This window comes from Haliotis rufescens, unplaced genomic scaffold, assembly GCF_023055435.1.
Source record: "Haliotis rufescens isolate VD_foot unplaced genomic scaffold, xgHalRufe1.0.p SCAF_13, whole genome shotgun sequence".
Classification (NCBI taxonomy): domain Eukaryota; kingdom Metazoa; phylum Mollusca; class Gastropoda; order Lepetellida; family Haliotidae; genus Haliotis; species Haliotis rufescens.
Genome location: NW_025963813.1, coordinates 30,011,906 through 30,032,532, shown reverse-complemented (window position 1 = coordinate 30,032,532; position 20,627 = coordinate 30,011,906). Strand labels below are relative to the sequence as shown.

The 20,627-nt window shown below is 39.9% G+C and overlaps 2 protein-coding genes across 3 annotated transcripts in view; one reads left to right on the top strand and one right to left on the bottom strand.

Annotated features, from left to right (window-relative positions):
• Positions 1-1,825: 1,825 nt before the first annotated feature.
• LOC124152247 (protein mono-ADP-ribosyltransferase PARP12-like) lies at positions 1,826-14,253 on the bottom strand. Its single transcript, XM_046525116.2, has 7 exons — positions 14,118-14,253; positions 11,517-13,057; positions 10,661-10,859; positions 9,809-10,017; positions 5,890-5,992; positions 4,505-4,629; positions 1,826-2,558 (listed from the first exon to the last, which is right to left on the bottom strand). The coding sequence occupies exons 2-7, from the start codon at positions 13,043-13,045 to the stop codon at positions 2,129-2,131; spliced, it is 2,595 nt and encodes an 864-aa protein (XP_046381072.2). The 5' UTR covers positions 13,046-13,057; positions 14,118-14,253; the 3' UTR covers positions 1,826-2,128.
• Positions 14,254-14,343: 90 nt separating this feature from the next.
• Positions 14,344-20,627, top strand: part of LOC124152248 (WD repeat-containing protein 5-like) — an 86,580-nt gene continuing 80,296 nt past the window's right edge. For both annotated transcript variants that reach the window (XM_048394381.1, XM_048394382.1), the window contains exons 1-2: positions 14,344-14,482; positions 19,144-19,376. In XM_048394381.1, the coding sequence (XP_048250338.1) occupies positions 14,360-14,482; positions 19,144-19,376 (356 nt within the window). In that variant the 5' untranslated portion in view covers positions 14,344-14,359. The remainder of the gene's footprint in view (positions 14,483-19,143; positions 19,377-20,627) is intronic.

The window sequence follows — 20,627 nt, the reverse complement described above, 5'->3', positions numbered from 1 at the left end:
ACATATAAACATGCAAGGAATTATGGGTAGAAAACACAAAGGATGGTAATGGCAGCACAATAGTGACATAAGTAGTGTCCATTATTGAGCTATCATTCTAGGATGACCGTATTTCCTCTATTAGACGTCTTTTCAACACAATTTAATCTGAGTCATATTTCATGTTAACTTATTTTTTTTATAATTTTTTTTAAACCATTGGGTTATTTTAGTTTCATTCCGCTATTTGTCATATTGGCGGATCAGTTAACCAGCAATACAAAAAATAACTAGAATCTGTTTTTACTCAAAAACATAAGTCTCCTCCCTCTTTTTTTTGGCGATACATTATTTCAATTTGTTACTATAAATGTGAAAACAATAATAGCAAAATATAGCCAAGAAAGATCATGGTTTTATTCATAAATATTCATTCACTGTAGAGTTTTGGCGGAAAACAAACTTGTTTGAGGCTTAGTTCAAACTGTTTCCTTGGAAACACAACAACCTAAAAAATAAAAAAAATAAAAAATATGAAAAGGCAATAGTTGAGCATATGGTCTTTGCACATGTATAGTTTCATGCAAAGATATTCATTAGTTTGAGAGTAATGGCTCCGAAACAAAGCCTAGAGTTGTTTGAGGCTAAGTCCAAATAGTTTCCATGGAAATGTAACAAAATATTTTTTTAGAAAAATGTCAAAATAGTAAAAAGCACCAATGAAGCTGATAAGCAATGCATATCCCAAATATCATTGAAATATGTTGAACGGTTTTCAAGTTATGGCTCCAGGAATGAACCCTACCCTCGTTTGAGACTAAGTCGAAATTGTTTCCATGGAAACGTAGAAATATAATATTTTGACAAATCTAAAAATAGCAAAAGGCACATGTGAAGCTGATGACCAAAGCATATGTGCAGTTTCGTAGAAAAATGTTGAACAGTTCACAAGTTACTGTCCAGAAATTAACCCTACTCTCGTTTGAGACTAAATCAAAATCGTTTCCATGGAAACATACAAAAATAAAATTTTGAAACATTTCAAAATAGCAAAAGACACCAGGTAAGCTGATGAGTAATGCAAACGCCAATGCCAACGCCAATGGGAACTGAGGCGAAAACAATACGTTTCCGTCTCTTCGGAGGGAGACTTAATCACCTAATGAGAGAAATAAGAAACATTTATTACTTGCCCGTGAAGAGATCACCCGTTTAATAAACATACAGCTTTATTACACATTGTGTAATACCAAAACGCGTGCTTATGTACTCTCGGAACACGTTTCACGAACAAATATTGAAAGCTCTCAAAATCCCTCGGCGTATTCAACGACATTGTGTGTGGAGATGATAGATCACTGGGAGGAGCTTATGCACACTCGATGACCCCAGCAACCTTGTTGCTAGGCTGACGTCACATGGCATTGTTTCGCCGATGGATCTTGCAACAAAATTCAACAAATTATGTCATCGGGTATTGTGACGTCATTGTAAACTTTGAGCTGCAAGGCCCCGTTCCACAAGGTGATCGTACTCTAGCGCAACGAGAGTCTTTAGTCTAAGTTAAATTATGTGAGTTGTGATAGCCTTAGCACTACGATAATTTTGTGGGACGAACGCCTGAATTCTAAAGGTGGACCATTGTATGATATTAAATTCATACGTTTCAACTTTTGACGTGTTTGAAGTATTATTCTGTTAAACTCAATTGGATTATGCCATGGATCATGTAGGTGTCAGCCTATTTACACTCAACAGTATAATTCTAAAAACATTATAAATGACAAGTAATAAATAAAATACTAAACTCGCTCTCGTGTAAAACCAATTTTTTTGAAACTCGTGAATAGTTGTGGTATCTGACTCGCTTTCGCTCGTCAGATACCAGAACTATTCATTCGTTTCATAAAATTGGTATTACACGGGAGCTCGTTTAGTATTCTATATGTATGACATGGATGTTTTCAGCCATGAAGTGTCATGACAACTGTGAATGACATCCTGCCTGTGGCTACCTTTCGCATGAAGTCACTGAAAATTTTGACCATTATTTCAAAAAGGTGACTACATGTGAAACAACAAATGATTGAGCCCACTGGTAAAATTTCAACACTTCAACAAGTTCCTAAAGATAGGGAATCAATCCTCCTCAAACATAGGATATGAGATATTCCGGGTATGACTGCTCCAGGGTGAAGATGACATAGATGGAGGGATCTGAGGTGTTATCCACGCACGAGTCGTACAGCTCATACCCGTTCTGTGAACTTTTGGCGGGAGGGCGCACATATGTAGGATTTCCTGTTGTGCTTTCTCCAACAAGAACTTTTGCGACAAACATTTTCTTCTCTAATTCTGCTGGGTTTGGTGAATCTGTTAGTTTGGAGTAAGCATGAGAGTATTTTGCATCTCTTGCAAAATAGCTTCCACGTCCATGCTTTGTGCCAACTCTTGCTCCGCTAAATCGGAAATCAAAGCCCTGATGGCAGATGGGATCGACGAGTTGCAGCAAAGTTCCGTGAAACAGACTCAGTTCCTTCACAGGTTTTCCAGCCTTGGTGTTCATCTGCGCCATTTTCCTGTTGGTGTGACAGCGGTAGAATTATCCTTTTTATCAACCATTCGAACATGCTACTAAAAATAAGTTACAGATTCTTTCATATGACAATAGTTAACAATATTAACAACAGTAATATGAAACTAATATGAAAGTAACATGAAAGAATTGTGTGTCATGGTTAGTCACTCACTGGTTTCCCTCTCAATGGCTGGATTCGTTGGGTAAAAATAGTCACTACATCTCATCCAAGCAACACATATTCACAGATGATGGTGAGGTGAGGTGAGGTGAAATGGGGTTTAACGTCGCGTCCAAGATTATTGCACTTATATTGCGACGTGCATGTACGTGTGTGTGTGTGTGGCTGCTTGTACTAGTCCGGACTGATGCCGATTTATAGTGCTAGCTCACTGAGATACCATGCCACAGTTTAACATGAATACCCCACTCAGACACAGTATACTGACTCCGAGCCGACCAGTCCTTGTTTTAGCCCCTTAATGCCGAGCGCCAGACAGGGTAACAACAAGTACCATCTATTAATGTCTTTTGGTATGACACGGTCGGGGATCGAACCCTGGACCTTTCGCTCTCCGGGCGGACGCTCTACCACTAGACCACGGAGGCGGTCTCACGGATGATGGAGGAACGAAGTGTTTTCAAACTAGGACGGGGACGAGTCCAAATTTACTACCCTGGTACCCAACCCCCTATCACCCGACCCTACCCGGTTACTCGTGACTAACCACGAGTCCAGGTAGTCCTGTGGGTACCCGACCCAAGTACCCGAGTTACCCGTCCCAGCCCTAATACAAACCAATGAAGTATTGACTATCCACAATAGCGTGTGTTAAACTTCACTCAATCACCAGATGTTGGTTCCAGAATTTGGCTTCCAAACATTTCAATATCTTAACTGAGACTGCCTCCCACTCCTTTCAAAATTCCAGGATCAAATTTTGGTTAATGTGGTCATGGAATTCTTAATGTATCTTAATGATATGCCTGTATAAACCAAACATTGAAATATGTTGACCTGGGCAAATCATTTCTCGGCTTATGACAGGATCTTATGAGAGGATTAACCAGTATCACAGGACCATGTAACTAATTATAAGAATAAAAATAAAATAAGTTGCAAAAAAAATCATAGACAAGGCCAAAGGCAATAAAAATAAAAAAGGCCAAAGGCCGAGCTCGTCTATGATTATTTTGGCAACTTTTTTAATTTGTATTGTTATAATTAGTTACATCGTGAAAAAACTGTTTGTTCACAACTTTTTTTCACCTTCATGACAATGTCTAAAATTATGGTGACGAATTAGTATGGACAAATGAATGACTTCATGCCATTTAAGACGAATTGTTGCTTTTGGATTTATATCTATTTTGCATTTTATCGATACGATTTTGCAGCAAACGGACTAGTCATCCAACAACCAACTTGTCACCACCCTGTTGTCCCCATTGCTTACATCCAGCATAAAAAACACTTAAGCACATCCACAGAGGTGTAAATATACAGACATAACAATGGAGCTCTCAGTTGTAAGTGATTCCATGCGATTTGATTGGCTAACCCAAACTTTTTTAACGTTTATGATTCCATAAGCCAAAGTTTTGTAAGGCCATGCCCTTTAACATATTACTGCTTCCTGATTGGCTGATAATATGGTGGGTGGGGCTTGTGTTGTATTATTGTGCTGATGTTTGTATCATTGCGACGTGTCTTAGCGTTACTGATCAAACAAGCAGTCTGAATTTATTATTGTTGACTTATTTATCTATAAGAATTGACTTCAATATATTTTTGCATTTATGAAGTTATAAATGTAAAAACTGGTGTGCTCATTTTGCGTAAATCAGATTTTCTGTTACATTAATACCTCCACAAATGCAAATACATATTGAAGTCAATTCTTAATTAACGTTATATTCGCGTGGAAAGGAGAAATGCAAACTCACACACTGTAATTCACCCACAATGCTCCATTTTCTATGCGACTTATTGACTTAATCACTTTGGTTCTCGGGAGAGTTTTGAAGAAAAGATCTTCTACTTTCTTGTATTCTTCTGTGGATTTTCCAACCTTGAAAAGACATCAACACTGAAATGACTCCATGTTTTATGTATTGGAGAAAACACGCTCACGAGGTTTTGGTAGACAGAGCATGCCCTGGGGAGAGGGAAAAACCAAGGGGGCGAAAAGAAACTTAAAACAACATTTATCAACATTTTTATGTTTCCAACATACTTTCCATGAACCTTAGGAAAAGAACGTAAAATATCTGTTGCTGGCGTACGGATCTTGAAAAGGACATTCTAGAAAGCAGTGAGGCTTATCAATACCTCACTGGGCTACAGACATGAAGGTTGCGAGTTCGATCCTCGGGAAAATAAAGAAAACATTTGTCATTTGATTTTACATTTCATTACATGTTACAATCTGAACGGAAGTTATATTAATAAAATACCCAGGACATTATATAAAATCCCAGGGACATTACAACGTCCCTGTTTATGAGATTTAACCCGACTGGAAAGTAAAACCTCACAATAGGTTTTAATGCCTATAGAAAGAAGTCTCTTACTTAATAGCGATCCCAATGAATAGGTTTATATGACTTTGCATTTGTCTGTCTACATTACTAAAACAATATTAAATACACAGTTCTTTTAATTATATAAATATTTATCCATGTTATTTGTAAAATATAAAGTATGTAAGTTAAAATGTTCCATTAGAATTTAGGCTCCCACAAAAATACTGACAAACAATGCAGAGGACAGGAGACTGTAGCAACATACACAGCCACAACGAAGGGTGGAGAGAGCGAATACACTATGATTAGGAGTAATTCAGTTTGGTTTTATGCCTCTTTCAGCAATATTCAACAATGTCATGGTGGGGGACACCAGAAATGGGCTCCACACATGGTGTGATAAGCAAACACTTTAACCACTAGGCTACCCAACAGCCCCCAATGGTTATGGGTTGTGGAGGAGTAGGACCTTTAATATACAAGGCTTAAAAAACCCAAAAGAATTGGTTCTCAGGCAATGGCTTTTGAAAATATAGTGTGGGCGGTGTTTTTTCGTGGGTTGTTAAAACTAGTATGTAACCAAATAAACAGTACAATCAACCTGGTAAAGGGCCTCCCTACATACATGTATTCCTTGATGTGAAAGATACTGGACTACAGTATTGACTACCGTTGAACTTGGAATATTTAAGGAATTTTTATTTTTTTAAAGTGGAAATAATAACAAAACGAGCGCGAACTTTATGAAGATGTGGGCAGTGCCTGCAAACCAAGATTATTTTATTTTTTAGTCCAAGGCTACTGACCTTCGGGCTGCTGAAATGAGCATAAAGTTCTTTGGGTGACTTGAACTTCGTGCTGCTCCATTCATCCGGCACAACGACATTGTCAGAGGAAGGAGTCATGTTCCTGATGAAGACACGTACATCATCAGATACTGTACATCATACAACAGATTCTAGGATGAAACTAATGTGCAATGAAGTGTCCATGGCTCTCATTAATAAAGTGACACATTTTTACTTTGACATAATGGTGTCTACTGTCAAGTCAGGTTTACTTTTTGATTATAATATGTTACTGACAACTGCTGCAGACATGGGCAGGTCTAGATAAATCCCTAATAACATCCACATCTATGTTCAAAGGATTGCGTTAAATCAACCAACCACCCAATCATTTGATCAATCAATCGACCAATCACCGAACAAACCAATCAATCAATCATTGTTGACCTGAACTGTCTCTTTTCAATATACCTTATGTGCAAGTTCCTGCAACTGATTAATAGCAGCCTGATCGCAGGGTAAGTGGGAGAAGTAAAGTTTGTGAAGACAGCAAGAAATATTATTCAGTTGAACTACACTGATGAAGTGGGGGTCAGGTAGCCTAGTCGTCCATTCACTCGTCATGCCGAAGACCGGGTTTCGATTCCTGACATGTGTACAATGTGTGAAGCCCATTTCTGGTGTCCCCTGCTGTGATATTGCTGGAATATTGCTAAAAGCGTCGTAAAACCATACTCACTACAATTTACATGTATGCTATGATAACTGAACTGATTTGTTTTTAATTATATAGGCCTACTCTTTCGCATGCCATGGGATCCACAGGCAAAATTATTTGGATCCATTCTCAATTTTAGTGCATGTAGGATGCTTCCAGTATAACCCCTGAATGACCTGTTTACTGTGGGAAAAGGTATTGCGATGCACTGATATCACACTTAATGCTGGGAGCATGGGTGGCCCTAAAGTACAGTCAGACATGCTAGAAAAATGCTGTTCTGGCTTCATTTAATAAATACGAATCATAGGGTAATGCAAATAGCATATATCAAAATAACGCAAATCTACCTAATCTAGCCTATCCTAACTGTCACTGTGATTAGCCTGAAAAGGTACTTGTACAGGTTGATTATCTTAGAAAATATTTGTGTGTTGTCAGGTTAGAAATGGTTTGAGGTAATTACAAAGTTTGTTTTAAGGCGTCAATAGCGGTAATCTGACCGTGGTTGCTGTAAATAACGGTGAGTTGTGCGATCTACCGATGACTTCGCATTCGATTTCGCCGAAATTATTGTAAACATTATTATAATTATTGAATGAAATTTTGAATATAATTGATAAAATATATTGCAAACACCCAGTCCAGATAAACAATGAATAATTTTTTTATTACCAGATATTATAATAATAGGATTAATTGTGTACTTCAGTTCGGATTTGTTGACTGGTATTTCCGGTGTTACATGATTGTGGTGATCAGCTGATAATGTTTTCTGAGATGGAGGAAAACATCGTGTCATTGGAAAAGTTGAGTTTATTAAAAATGTTAGTAAATTTTGGGAGCCATGCTTTACCGCACACTATAACCGAGTTAGCCCTACATCGAAGAGCGCAATAATGAGGGACCACTGTACCTAACACCTGTCCCGAGGTGATGACCTCACACCGGCCCGTGCATTCTCACAGGTGCAAATGTCACAATGAGTTGGAGGTGGTCTCAAAATATTGCTGTTATTGTACTTTATTGAGATATGCATTGACCGTGGCAGCAATTAAGATATATACCCTTTGACAAGTGAGTGAACGTTGTGTCATATCTTTCCACAAACCCTTTAAAGTTAGCCCACATAAACTCAATATGGTAGAGCTGACAATGTCTGAGTGATGTACGTAAGACAACGTGACCGTGTTGTGCCACCAGAACAGATGGTCTGAAGTGGACATTGCAAGATGGCAGATATTCCTGCATGGTCTTCAGACTACTCATGGTTGGCGCACCAGTATCTGGTTCCCAATGTTGTACAACTGGCTTTATCCATGACAATGACACTGGGGCTGCTTAGATTGGGCATTAGCTGATGTTCCAACCAGTCCATGAACACATCACAGTTCATTTCCTTGTGATAATCACCAGTTTTTCTTATTCGCTTCGAAAACTAACTTGACTAACTAATTAAAAAAAACAGATCACAGGTTCTGACTAACAAAATGAGACCTCATAGACATGATCAAATATTTTTCCCTGAAAACTGCTGGATCATTGCCATGTGCAGTGTGTCCAAATCCCATCTTGCGGAGAGCAATAATTAACATCGTCTGGGACACATTAATTGTGTCTTTATCTTCCCGAAGAAGTCGGGAATACCTTCTGCTCAGGGGTGCCTTCTGCTCGGGGGAACCTTCTGCTCAGGGGAACCTTCTGCTCGAGGGATCTTCTGCTCGAGGGATCTTCTGCTCAGGGGTACCTTCTGCTCAGGGGACCTTCTGCTCGAGGGATCTTCTGCTCGGGGGAACCTTCTGCTCAGGGGAACCTTCTGCTCAGGGGACCTTCTGCTCGAGGGATCTTCTGCTCAGGGGAACCTTCTGCTCAGGGGTACCTTCTGCTCGAGGGATCTTCTGCTCAGGGGAACCTTCTGCTCAGGGGTACCTTCTGCTCAGGGGAACCTTCTGCTCACGGGTACCTTCTGCTCAGGGGAACCTTCTGCTAGGGGGTACCTTCTGCTCGAGGGATCTTCTGCTCAGGGGAACCTTCTGCTCAGGGGTACCTTCTGCTCAGGGGAACCTTCTGCTCACGGGTACCTTCTGCTCGAGGGATCTTCTGCTCGGGGGAACCTTCTGCTCAGGGGAACCTTCTGCTCAGGGGACCTTCTGCTCGAGGGATCTTCTGCTCGGGGGAACCTTCTGCTCAGGGGAACCTTCTGCTCAGGGGAACCTTCTGCTCAGGGGAACCTTCTGCTCAGGGGACCTTCTGCTCAGGGAACCTTCTGCTCAGGGGAACCTTCTGCTCACGGGGACCTTCTGCTCACGGGTACCTTCTGCTCAGGGGAACCTTCTGCTCAGGGGAACCTTCTGCTCGAGGGATCTTCTGCTCAGGGGAACCTTCTGCTCAGGGGTACCTTCTGCTCACGGGTACCTTCTGCTCAGGGGAACCTTCTGCTAGGGGGTACCTTCTGCTCGGGGGTACCTTCTGCTCGAGGGATCTTCTGCTCAGGGGACCTTCTGCTTGGGGTACCTTCTGCTCAGAAAGCTTGAGCACTATATTCTCAAAGCGGTCTAATATCCTTTACGTCCGGTTCTGTTTTTGAGATGACCCATACCTTCTTTGTTTTATTTATCATACCATAGACTTGATGGTATGAAATCACCAGAGATTCGGTGTTGTGTTGAAAAAGAAAATGTAGCATTTTTGTTTTGTTTCTAAGATGCACATCTGTTTTTTTCCCCAATTGATTTGGTTTTGTGTATTAGATGTAAAATGAAGTCTACATTATACTTCAAACCACAGGTAGGTAGATCAGTTGTAACTTGATATTTCAATAGCAACAGTCTGTGAAACATTCTGTCTTGTTTTAACAGGAAAAAGCATTTTCCTAGCATTTCTGTCTGTACCTGAGTCGTCTTAGATGCTGCAATTCACTTGCAGAGTTGCAACATTTGGGCACGCATCAAACCCGATTCACGTCGATTTTGTTTCTAGGTTTGTCAACACCATATCCATGTTTGTCGGTTTCATCAAAGAAGTAAACGTCTGAGACCTGCATCACTTCAGGCTTTCCTCCAACATTAAGCTGACACGCCGTGATATAACTGGAATACTGTTCAAAGCAGCACTAAAAAAACAACTGAGTCACTCACACACTACAATTAATGTCCTGCTTAACAAAATGACATCTATATCATGCCATGTGGAAAAAAATCAAATTGATTATGATCTAACCTTTTTTTCAAGTCAGCTTTCTTGTAGAAGTATGGCCGCCTTCTGACCCGCCTTGTTGTAGTGAGCTTTGTGTTTTCCTGGATCATCACAGAGAAGTTGAGCTTGTAGCAGAACTCATCTGTCTTGAACTCAATTGATCCCTTGGGATCAGCTAAATACGCCTTCTCTATGGCCTCACTGTCCATACTTGACGTGAAACCACGAAAATCCTGTGAAATACAAGCAGAGTGAGATAGTTCCAACAGAACATTATTATTGTCATTGTTTTGAAAATATAAATGATTGAGCAGACATCATCAACATAGGTCATTCTACACCTCAAATGACAAAGTATCAAATATCTGTCCAAGGTGAAATAATTCTGCTAGCTATGAGGTAGAGTAATCAATTATTCCAACTTGTGAGAAGGTTATCTCTGTTTTTTTGTGTGTAGAATTGCAGAAAAATGATTTCCTGTTTTAAAGTGGAGACACCAGCTTCGTTGACCTAATTTTCAAACAATGTCACATACAATTGTTTTGAACAATGTGCTCGGATATCACTTCATTGATCAGGATTTTCAGGTATATTGTAGTGTGAGTGTGTATGGTTTTACGCCGCTTTTAGGAATGTTCCAGCAATATCACGGCGGGGACACCAGAAATGGGCTTCACACATTGTACCCATGTCGGGAATTGAACCTGGGTCTTCGGCGTGAAGAGCGAATGCTTTAACCACTAGGCTACCCGACCGCCCCCAGGTATTTTGTAAACAAAGTGGCATCAAACTTTGACCCCCTCACAGACTGCTGCCAGACCTGTCTTTCAGGCCCAGTCTCGACAGTTTCCTCTGTATTTCTGTCTTAACTCTAACCTTTACTCCATACTCTGTCCAGTCACCATATTGAGTTTCCCAGTACCACTTCCATTCCGTTATCCACTGGTGGACCACAGATGTTGCACTCTCATCTTCTGATGATAAGGTGGAGAGTCTGCGAATGTCCACTTGGGAGTCCTTTCTGGTGCCTGTCATCGGGTCGTCAATGAAGCTGATGTTGATGACATCATCCAATCTGGAAAAACAAACATTCAACAGAATTGGAAACAATCATGCTTGTTGAAGACAATTGAAAACAATCATGCTTGCTGAAGACAATTGAAAACAATCATGCTTGTTGAAGTCAATTGAAAACAATCATGCTTGTTGAAGTCAATTGAAAACAATCATGCTTGCTGAAGACAATTGAAAACAATCATGCTTGCTGAAGACAATTGACAACAATCATGCTTGTTGAAGTCAATTGAAAACAATCATGCTTTCTGAAGACAATTGAAAACAATCATGCTTGTTGAAGTCAATTGGAAACAATCATGCTTGTTGAAGACAATTGAAAACAATCATGCTTGCTGAAGACAATTGAAAACAATCATGCTTGTTGAAGTCAATTGAAAACAATCATGCTTGTTGAAGTCAATTGAAAACAATCATGCTTGCTGAAGACAATTGACAACAATCATGCTTGCTGAAGACAATTGAAAACAATCATGCTTGCTGAAGACAATTGACAACAATCATGCTTGTTGAAGTCAATTGAAAACAATCATGCTTGCTGAAGACAATTGACAACAATCATGCTTGTTGAAATCAATAGAAAACAATCATGCTTGCTAAAGAGAACTGAAACAAGCATGCTTGCTAAAGAATATTTCATGATAAACAGGATACTTACTTCCCAAAACATTCGTTTTTATCAGGTTGACAAAAGTTCATTTCTATGTTGGTGTTAGATTCCTCATCAAAATCCTTCCAGTCCTGTGGACAGTCAGCAGGTCCCTGTTTCTCCCGACACTGCCACTGATAGATCATCTCTTTGTGGTGTCTCATACAGGTCTGGCCATACCAACACTTCCCTTTCAAGAAATAAGTACAAATATCCAGAGTGTCCTTGTCAGAAGCCTCTGACACCTGTTTCCCGTAGGAAGGTCTTCCCCTGGAGCTGGATCTGGTCTTCTGATAGGACTTTGGTCGAGCTCCTTCATTTCTCTGTCCTGGGTTCGGATGCAGAGGCTCTTGCATCCCTGCTCTTGGTCGTCCACCATGGGATTCATGCCCTTGCATCCGTGGTCCTTGGGGTTCTTGGTGATAAGAAATGGGTTGCCCTTGTTTCAAAGTAGGGCGTCCAAAAGGATTTGGGAGGACATTGGGTGGCAGGTGGCTAGTGTATTGACCATGGGGTTCATAGCAATGTGAAGGAGGATATCCTGGGTTTCTTGGAGGACGACTGTATTGGTCATCAGGGAATGGTGGATTTCCACCTTGAGTTCCATATCCATATAGGCCCTGTGGAGGATGCATATTGGGAGGAGAGTTGCCATAACCATGGTTACCATACTGGTCTTGAATGTCATAGGAATCTGAACGGGCTGGTGAAGGGGAGCTTACTCTGCGGTTTCTTTGTTTAGGACCAACTGATCTGGATCTCGGTCCTTTTGTGGGTGGCTGAGTGGACTCCGGCAAAGATGTTACTGAGCTGTGCCTGGCTAGAGGTCCCTCACTGAACGTGGCAAATAAGCTTCTGAGGTCCTGAAGAATAATGTGTTCAGGTCGTTGAGTGATAATGCCGTATTTGTCCAAGATGCTTGTGACATGTGGATCGTTGATGTTGTGGCTCCTCTTACACGCGTTGCCAAACTTGCATGCATCGGACATGTAATGACCGCAGAGATGTAGGAATGGACAAGTTGCTTTATTGCATCCTTGTATCGTGTTGTAGAACCTACACAGTTCTGGTTTAGTAAGGAAGGTGCGGTTTTCTATGCACCTCAATATTATTTTGATGTCCCGAGTACTTAGCCTGTCCATAAGAAAGGGCTGTAGAACTTGGAGGTTGTGCCGTGTTTGAAGGTCGTGGCCATAAGCACATTTCGACTCAAACTTGCATGAATCAGACAAAAGAAAGAATTTACATATGTGAAGATTGCCACAGAAATAATGGGTACAGTTCCCCTTCTTTGTGGAATGGTCCTCACAGATGGGAACTGGTGCATAGAGAAACACAATGCTGGCAGCAGGGTTTGGTGTTCGGACAATCTGAAATACATTTGGATATTTTTCAAGAAATTTCATAAGGCCTTTTTCGTTTTTTATTTTGAACCCATCTTGTGTAAGGTGCCTGATCAGCTGCTGCAAGGATGTCCGACAGTTACACCTGGACAGCACTGTCATCACCAGCGTGGCAGCTTCGTCGTTTGAGGCCATGGTGATCAGCGTCTGAAACAAGTGAGTGAGTGAGTGAGTGAGTGAGTGAGTGAGTTTTTAATGTGTCAATCTGTCTATTAATAACCACATATGTCTTGGCAAGGCACACTAATGATTGATACCATGAGCAAAACCTCACACAGTCCCACATATTGTAGTCCTTTGTGTACCCGTATCCTACTCTGATCAGGACCCACATGACCGAGTTACCTGTCCCAGCCAGAGCTCCAGATAAGCTTTTGGTGTTGTGGGTATTTTACCCATGCATTTTAAAATCATTGGGTATCAGTAATTCTATCTGGGTATTCAAATTTCTGTTACCCACTAGTTTTTACACATATGGGTATCTAAGTTAAATATTTAAAATCACTATTCATCTAGTCCCTGCAAACTGGTGTCGTGTGGGTTCGAGAGCTTTATAGGACTCAAAAATACCACGATACTTCCACAAGAAAGTGTGATGGCAAATGATCATGATGTAACTGTCATCGTCTAGTTTGGCAAGGTTGACAGAACGCCCGTTTATATTTTCAAAATAAGTTGCGGATTTGCTAATCAAATACGCAGGGTTACTTCACAATATTTTGATGAAACGCACAAGTTTTATTGTTGTAGCGTATCTGTAAGGTTTGTTGCGTATTTGATACCTCGAAGGAACAAACCAAAATTGAAACAAATATGTTTTGACTGTTGCAACCCATTAAACGAATTAGTAATACGTGTAAGAGTTCCAAAAACAATTGTTACAGGACTGGGTGCCGTTGTACAAAAAAAAGATTATCGCTACGATCGTCGTAAGTCTATGATAAGGGAGTTACGATCACCTTAGCGCTAAGATAGCTTTGTACAACCACACCCTGGAACCAAATCTGGTCTAAATGACATCCTCCCAGACAAATTAATAAGTGTGCATAGACAACTGTATTGGATCTCTAGCATCCACGTTACGAAATATAATATTTATAACAAGACCATTTTGCCAGTTTACGTCTGTGAAGTTTTCTACGATCACGAACCTACACGATGAATAATAATTATCAGAGATCGACAGATCTTGATTTTTGACACTTACGCGTTTAGATTATGACCCGATACAGCCAACATATCCCCATTCTTTCCTCCTCTTGAAACGAAAGTTGACTACTAGGAAATTCATTTGGAACTGCATAACAGGTTTGTTGTTGACAAATCCGGTAGCCTTTACAGCAGTGCCGGTTCAACCCGAGAATTTCCGACTGCTCAGAAATCATAGCCTAATAATAGAGTTATTTCCCTTTATGGGAATTCCCCAAATTACATACGGGCAATGAAAACATGTCTGCTCCCTCCATGAGTATCAACTTGGCTCGTCAAATTAGGAAACTTAGAAAGAAACTGAGGCAAATAGAAAATCTAGAGAGATTAGGAAGACAACTTTCAGAAGAGGAGCGTCTAAAGGTTTGTTCAAACGAAAGCCGTATTTGCCCTTTGAGGTCCAAAATGGTAGGACACGTCATTCAATGGCATCAATGCCGATGGCGATGTGTAACCACCAAATCATGCGAAATGAGTCATTTGGTAACATTAAATTAAAGACCAAAATGTATATATGCGATAGCTTGTTTTAAGATATTTGCTGAAACGAAATAATTCCGTAAATTGCACGTGTCCGTTGTGGCTTAACAACTCTTAAGAAAAATGAACTGAGTGCTGAAATTGTTCATGTACCTCAGTTGTTTTTGTTATTTTCGTCAATCCATGTCCAATTGCTATTCTCAGAATTATCTGGTAGGCTTAATAAACAAACTCTCTTCCTAATGCCGTATGTTTCAACTGATATAATTATTTCCGGAGATCAGTGTATAATATTTGGGTGTATTCTTGCTGAAATGTCACGTCCCTGTGTAATCTGATACACCAGACGGCTACCTCTGATTGAAGTAACTATTCCCACTTGAGTGCACACTTCAGTGGCGATTCATGCATGACTCACACACACACTAACTTGTGCATGTTTCACTTCTTACTAATTCACTGATTGTGGTGCAAAACTGTGGAGATTATCATGATAATATGTGTGTCTGAATAGAAGTGTTCGCTTGTCTCCTCCCCCCACCCCCCAGTTCCAAATGGTTACAATGTGTTAAGCTCATTTTTTGATAAAGCTGGAATATTGCTAAATCAGTATAAATTTAGCTGTGCGAGCAGGTTGAATATTTGGATTTACACTTCACCTTGGCCCTTTTCTATTTTTTGTATTACCTCTGCGTAAACTTTGAAAAAATCAGGGGTTGAAAATTTATTGAAGAGGTTACTTGACCAAGGGCAAGTATGACCAACATTCTTACTTGCCCTATTTTAAAATGTACTTGCCCAAAATCATGCTAATAAATTCAGTAAAATGTTACATCTACAGAACTGAGAATCAGAGATACAGTGTTCCCTCGCTATTGCGCCCCTCAATATAGTGCTTACTTGGTTATGGTGCGGTAATGAATGGCTCCCAAAGTTTACTTTCATTTTTAAGAAACTGAAGTTTTACACTGACACGATGTGGACTATAGCGTGCACCATGTCAACATATAAGCTTGGCCACTGTTGAAATACATGTATACACACGTTAGTGACCACTTCGATTTCGAGACCTTAGTGGAAATGGACATACACAACCAGGTGGTGTAAGATGAGGAAGTAAACCGAGTATCTGGCACATAGCGAGTCGACTACAACTGGAATATGAAGTGAACTGGGCGCTCAAAGAGCCTTCCTTCGCTATTGCGCCCTTCAATATAGCGCTAACTTGGTTATAGCGCGGTAACGCATGCCTTTCAACATTTACATACATTTTTGATAAACTCAAGTTTTAATCTAACACAATGTTTTTCCCCTCATCTAAAATATCAAAAACAGCTGATCACTGCGAGCATGTAACACATTAAATACTAGTCAACAGATCTGAACTGAAGTACGCAATTTAATCCCATTATTGTACTTTTTGGTTATAAAAAGGTGTTCATTGTATATCTGGACTTATGTTTGTAATTTATTTTATTCAAAAATTTCATTCAATATTTGTTTACATTCATTTAGGCGAAATCGTGTGTGAAGTGATCGGTAGATCGCACAACTCACTGTTATTTACAGCAACCACGGTTAGATTACCACTATTGACACCTTGAAACAAACTTTAGTTGCCAGAGAATTGGTACATATATCATAAATGTCATACTTTGACTCGTTAAAAGTCATATTTGTGGCAATTTGAAGACTATGCCAACATAACGTTTTCGCAATCGAAAAACATGTAGCGCGGAAAGTCCCTATACGGTGACTGGTTAGATTGTTTCATATACAAAAATATCCTGCACTAGCAATCAGCTGTACCAAAGTGCTACGCTAATGGTTCTTATCATTTTTAACATATTGTAAAATAACACATATTGGAATATATTACTCCTGATAAAATAATAATTTCAGATACAATTTCTTTCGACCATTTCATCAAAATTCTTTGAAGTTGTATCATTGGTTACTTTTTAACTGAATCATCAGTAGATTGGAGAAAACATAAGCACAGCTGATTGATATTTCCGGGTTAGTTTACACACCGACGGTATATGGTCTCTGGTTTACAGCAGACACGATCAGATTATCACTATTGATGCCTTGAAACAAACTTTAGTTGATCGGGAATGGATTCATATATCATAGATGCCATACTTTGACTCGTTAAAAGTCATATTTGTTGTCGTTTGACAAAGTTTTCGCGGTCAAGAGCGTGTGAGCCTCGACAGTCTTTGCCTACATTATTAAACATCACATTTATATCAACAATAAGACATTTTGGATAGCCAAAATACCATCTTAGACATACGCTGAAAACAAACAACTATGTATTCCACACCACTGTTTATTGAGCAGCACTTGTAACAAGTAGATAAGCAAGGTTATTCAAACACTAATTACATCCTGTGAATTGTCACGGCTTGGGTCAAGACAAGAGTTCTCCCCACTAATGCACTGATGTCATCTCTGATCACACCTGCAAGTCCAGACAGACGCCACCCACGGTGTCTTTGTTCTTTGTGACTGCGCCAAAGGCTGACACGAGCCGGCGCACATGTATTGTTTTAGCGGAAGTACTCTACTCAGCCCTAATAAGTGGTGCTATTTGGTGTGTGATTGGATTCATTTAAGGTTGGATTAAGGTGAGGATTCTCCTGTAAACCTGACAGAGAAAATTTTCTTCAGATATGAATCCACTGATGCTTGAGAGGAGGGGGGTGTTGCATTCATATTGAGTTGCATTTTTGGCTAGGGGCCAAAGGTAGACAATGTCAAGCATTGGAATCAGTTGTACAGCCTGTAACTGTCATTCTGAATGCCCAAAGTCAATCTTTTATATGTTGCATGATAAGAAAACACATTCAGACTTTCACTTTCTCGATCTCGTTCCACCGTGACCTGTAATTGGCCGTCCAGAGATCATCTTCCTGAGGCAAGGGAGTTAACTGACTACAAAAGACCAGTTTCCACCCTTGCCGAAATAGGCTAGAATTATGGAGTTTTATTTTGGCTGGACTAACGAGCCTAAGCATAGTCCAATCAAATTCGCATAATGAAATCAACATCCGGTTCATAAACTGCCATGCCGATTTTGGTCGATTGCAGGATTTGCTAAACATGTGCACGGCCAACTTAGTGTCAACAGGTACTTTAAAAATCGTTTCATGTTTTTAATCAATGTGCTCACGTGATTTGTTGCACTTTTCGAAGTAAGACCCATTTTGTTTCAATATGGATCTTGATTATCGATCCTATCGTCTTCACTAGGCGTTGCCACTTTGTTTGAAGTAAATGCAAGTGATATGAGAGGTCGAATCTGATTGGTCAATAGGAGGGACATAGAAGAAACATAACTCGTAATAGCAACTGGTGGTGCTACGATCGAACCCAGAAATTCCAGTCTAGTTCGTCAATGGTGGAAACTGGACTATTAAAGTTAGTTAACTCCCTTGCCTCGGGAAGATGTGGGAAGATGTGGGAAGATGATCTGAGGACAGCCCATTAAGCAGTTACTGAAAGCCCCAATTACAGGGAGACAGCGTCTCAGTTTCACAGGTGGTATTAATTACAATGTCTGGACTAAGGCAGAAGATGAGCACTTAGCCGTGGGGCACAGGCTCCCTCTACAAGTGGCGTTAAACCCAACTCACTCAGTCACATCACTGATCTGGCTGAAATTCTGGTAAAAAAAGAGGTTCATCACTCGCTACATCTGGAAACTCCACAAACTGTATTTGCCATATTATGCACCCTTCGCCAAAAAGCACACCCTGACCAACTTCAGGACCATTCTATAGGTAATCTATCAACGGCCGCTACTAAATCCAAATTTACATGAGAGTACATATTTTCTTGTGTACTTTTAAGATTATTTACAGAAAACTGATGTGAAGAAGGGAATTAATTGCCTTGTAACTATTCTACTCCTCTTTTCAAAGACAGAGTATGGAGTAAAGGTTAGAGTTAAGACAGAAATACAGAGGAAACTGTCGAGACTGGGCCTGAAAGACAGGTCTGGCAGCAGTCTGTGAGTGGGTCAAAGTTTGATGCCACTTTGTTTACAAAATACCTGGGGGTGGTCGGGTAGCCTAGTGGTTAAAGCGTTCGCTTGTCACGCTGAAGACCCGGGTTCGATTCCCGACATTTGTCTACAATGTGTGAAGCCCATTTCTGGTGTCCCCCGCCGTGATATTGCTGGATTATTGCTAAAAGCGGCGTAAAACCATACGCACTCACTCACTTTTCAAAGAGATATTTGTATCTTTCTATGATACACAAAACTGATTTTTATTTGGTGTCAAGTGTATGTTTAAATAGAATGACATATCTGATATCGTATCAGAAGTTGAGAAGTATATCATCAAAAACATTTAGTTTCATCTGCGTTTGAACTATGTTTGTTCGCTATCTTGCAATCTCTGACAACAAATTTAACTTGTGAATGGTTTTGATAGCGCTCCCCTTTGTCAATTTTCTATATGCCCAGGTGCTTATTATGGCAAATACCGTATCATACATATCTCATAAGCCTTTCTTTGGTGTTTTTTATTCAGATTGGGAAGAAGTCCCAGTTTCGGGAGAGACTACAGGAGTACCTGGCACAGGTGTCTGACGATGAAGATGTTGGTAAATTTGACTCGTTCAACTCTCCTAATGAATCATCCCTCGGCTCGGATGATTGGTCAACTTTTACAGAGACCGAGGCTGAAATGACAGGAATCGAAGATCCCGCTGACAGTGACCATGAGGACGTTGCCATGGAAACAGAGCCAGATGAAAAAAGGAGGTATGTCTGGTTTGTTTGTTTAATGCCGCACACAGTGATATTCCTGCTGTATGACGGTTTGTCTGGTACATTGTATTTTGCTATTTGTCTAAAATAGAAATAACTAAAGTCCCTTTCTTAACCTAGACTAATATTAAGTGGAATCTGTCTGAACCAAACTTCAGTGGGACTTTGATCTCATCCTGTTTGGATAGCAGTCGAGATCAGACAGAAATTCAATTCTGGGAAAGAGTTACTTCCCTTGGGAAAGAGTTACTTCCCTTGGTCCCTCACCATGAATAGTCAAGATCAAGGACCTGTGTACATGAACAACAAATTATTTCATGAAACGAGTAGTTTCAAAAAGGAATTTATGAAAGTTGTTTAACTATTTTGCTTCTTATTCATTTTGTTACCAAATAAGATTAGAAAACATTGCATAGTTATTTTGTCTTTTTTCATAGCTATGTTCAGGAATATTAAATAAATATACACATATTTAAAGATATCAATGCACTTCGTGACTTATATTAGCCACTGGTCTAAAGCCAAAGTAAAAATAATTAAGGGGTACGTATTGTTACCCTAATGTTAAAGGTTTAAAGTTTGGAGGTCTCTCGATTCAAGTACCATACCAGCAAACCAAACAGACCCAGGACACCCTTAATTAAGGACTCTACTAAATGTTATGCTAATATGAAGGTTTTTGCAAAGATCAAATTTATCTACACTTTTCATCTTTTCTTAGATAACGAAATTTTAAAATAAATGATGAAAGAAACCAAAAATATCATTAATTGTGCATGGAATAGATATTTATGTAAGTAATATGTATTTTGTTACTCCTGTCAGTAGTAGATACAACATGGAAGGACTTCCCTCAGGAATACCATATTTAATCAGTATGTTGCTGCGAGGCCCATGAAGGGGCACGTGAGTATTGGTCTTCAGCAACCCATGCTTGTCGTGTGAGGCGATTAACGGGATCGGGTGGTTAGGCTCGCGGACTTAGTTGATGCATGTCATTGTATCCCAATTGCGTAGATCTATGCTCATGATATCAATCACTGCCGTCATATAGCTGAAATATTGCTGAGTGCAGCACTCACCTTCACTTTGTTCTGGGCCTTTTTGTACAGACGAAATACAATTAAGGTGCAAACAGTATAAGATATAATACATTTCTTTGCTTTTTAACAAAAGCAGTTTCAACATAACTGCATTTTATACATGTTGGAGTATTTGTGTTCTTACAACATTGGCATAAAACAA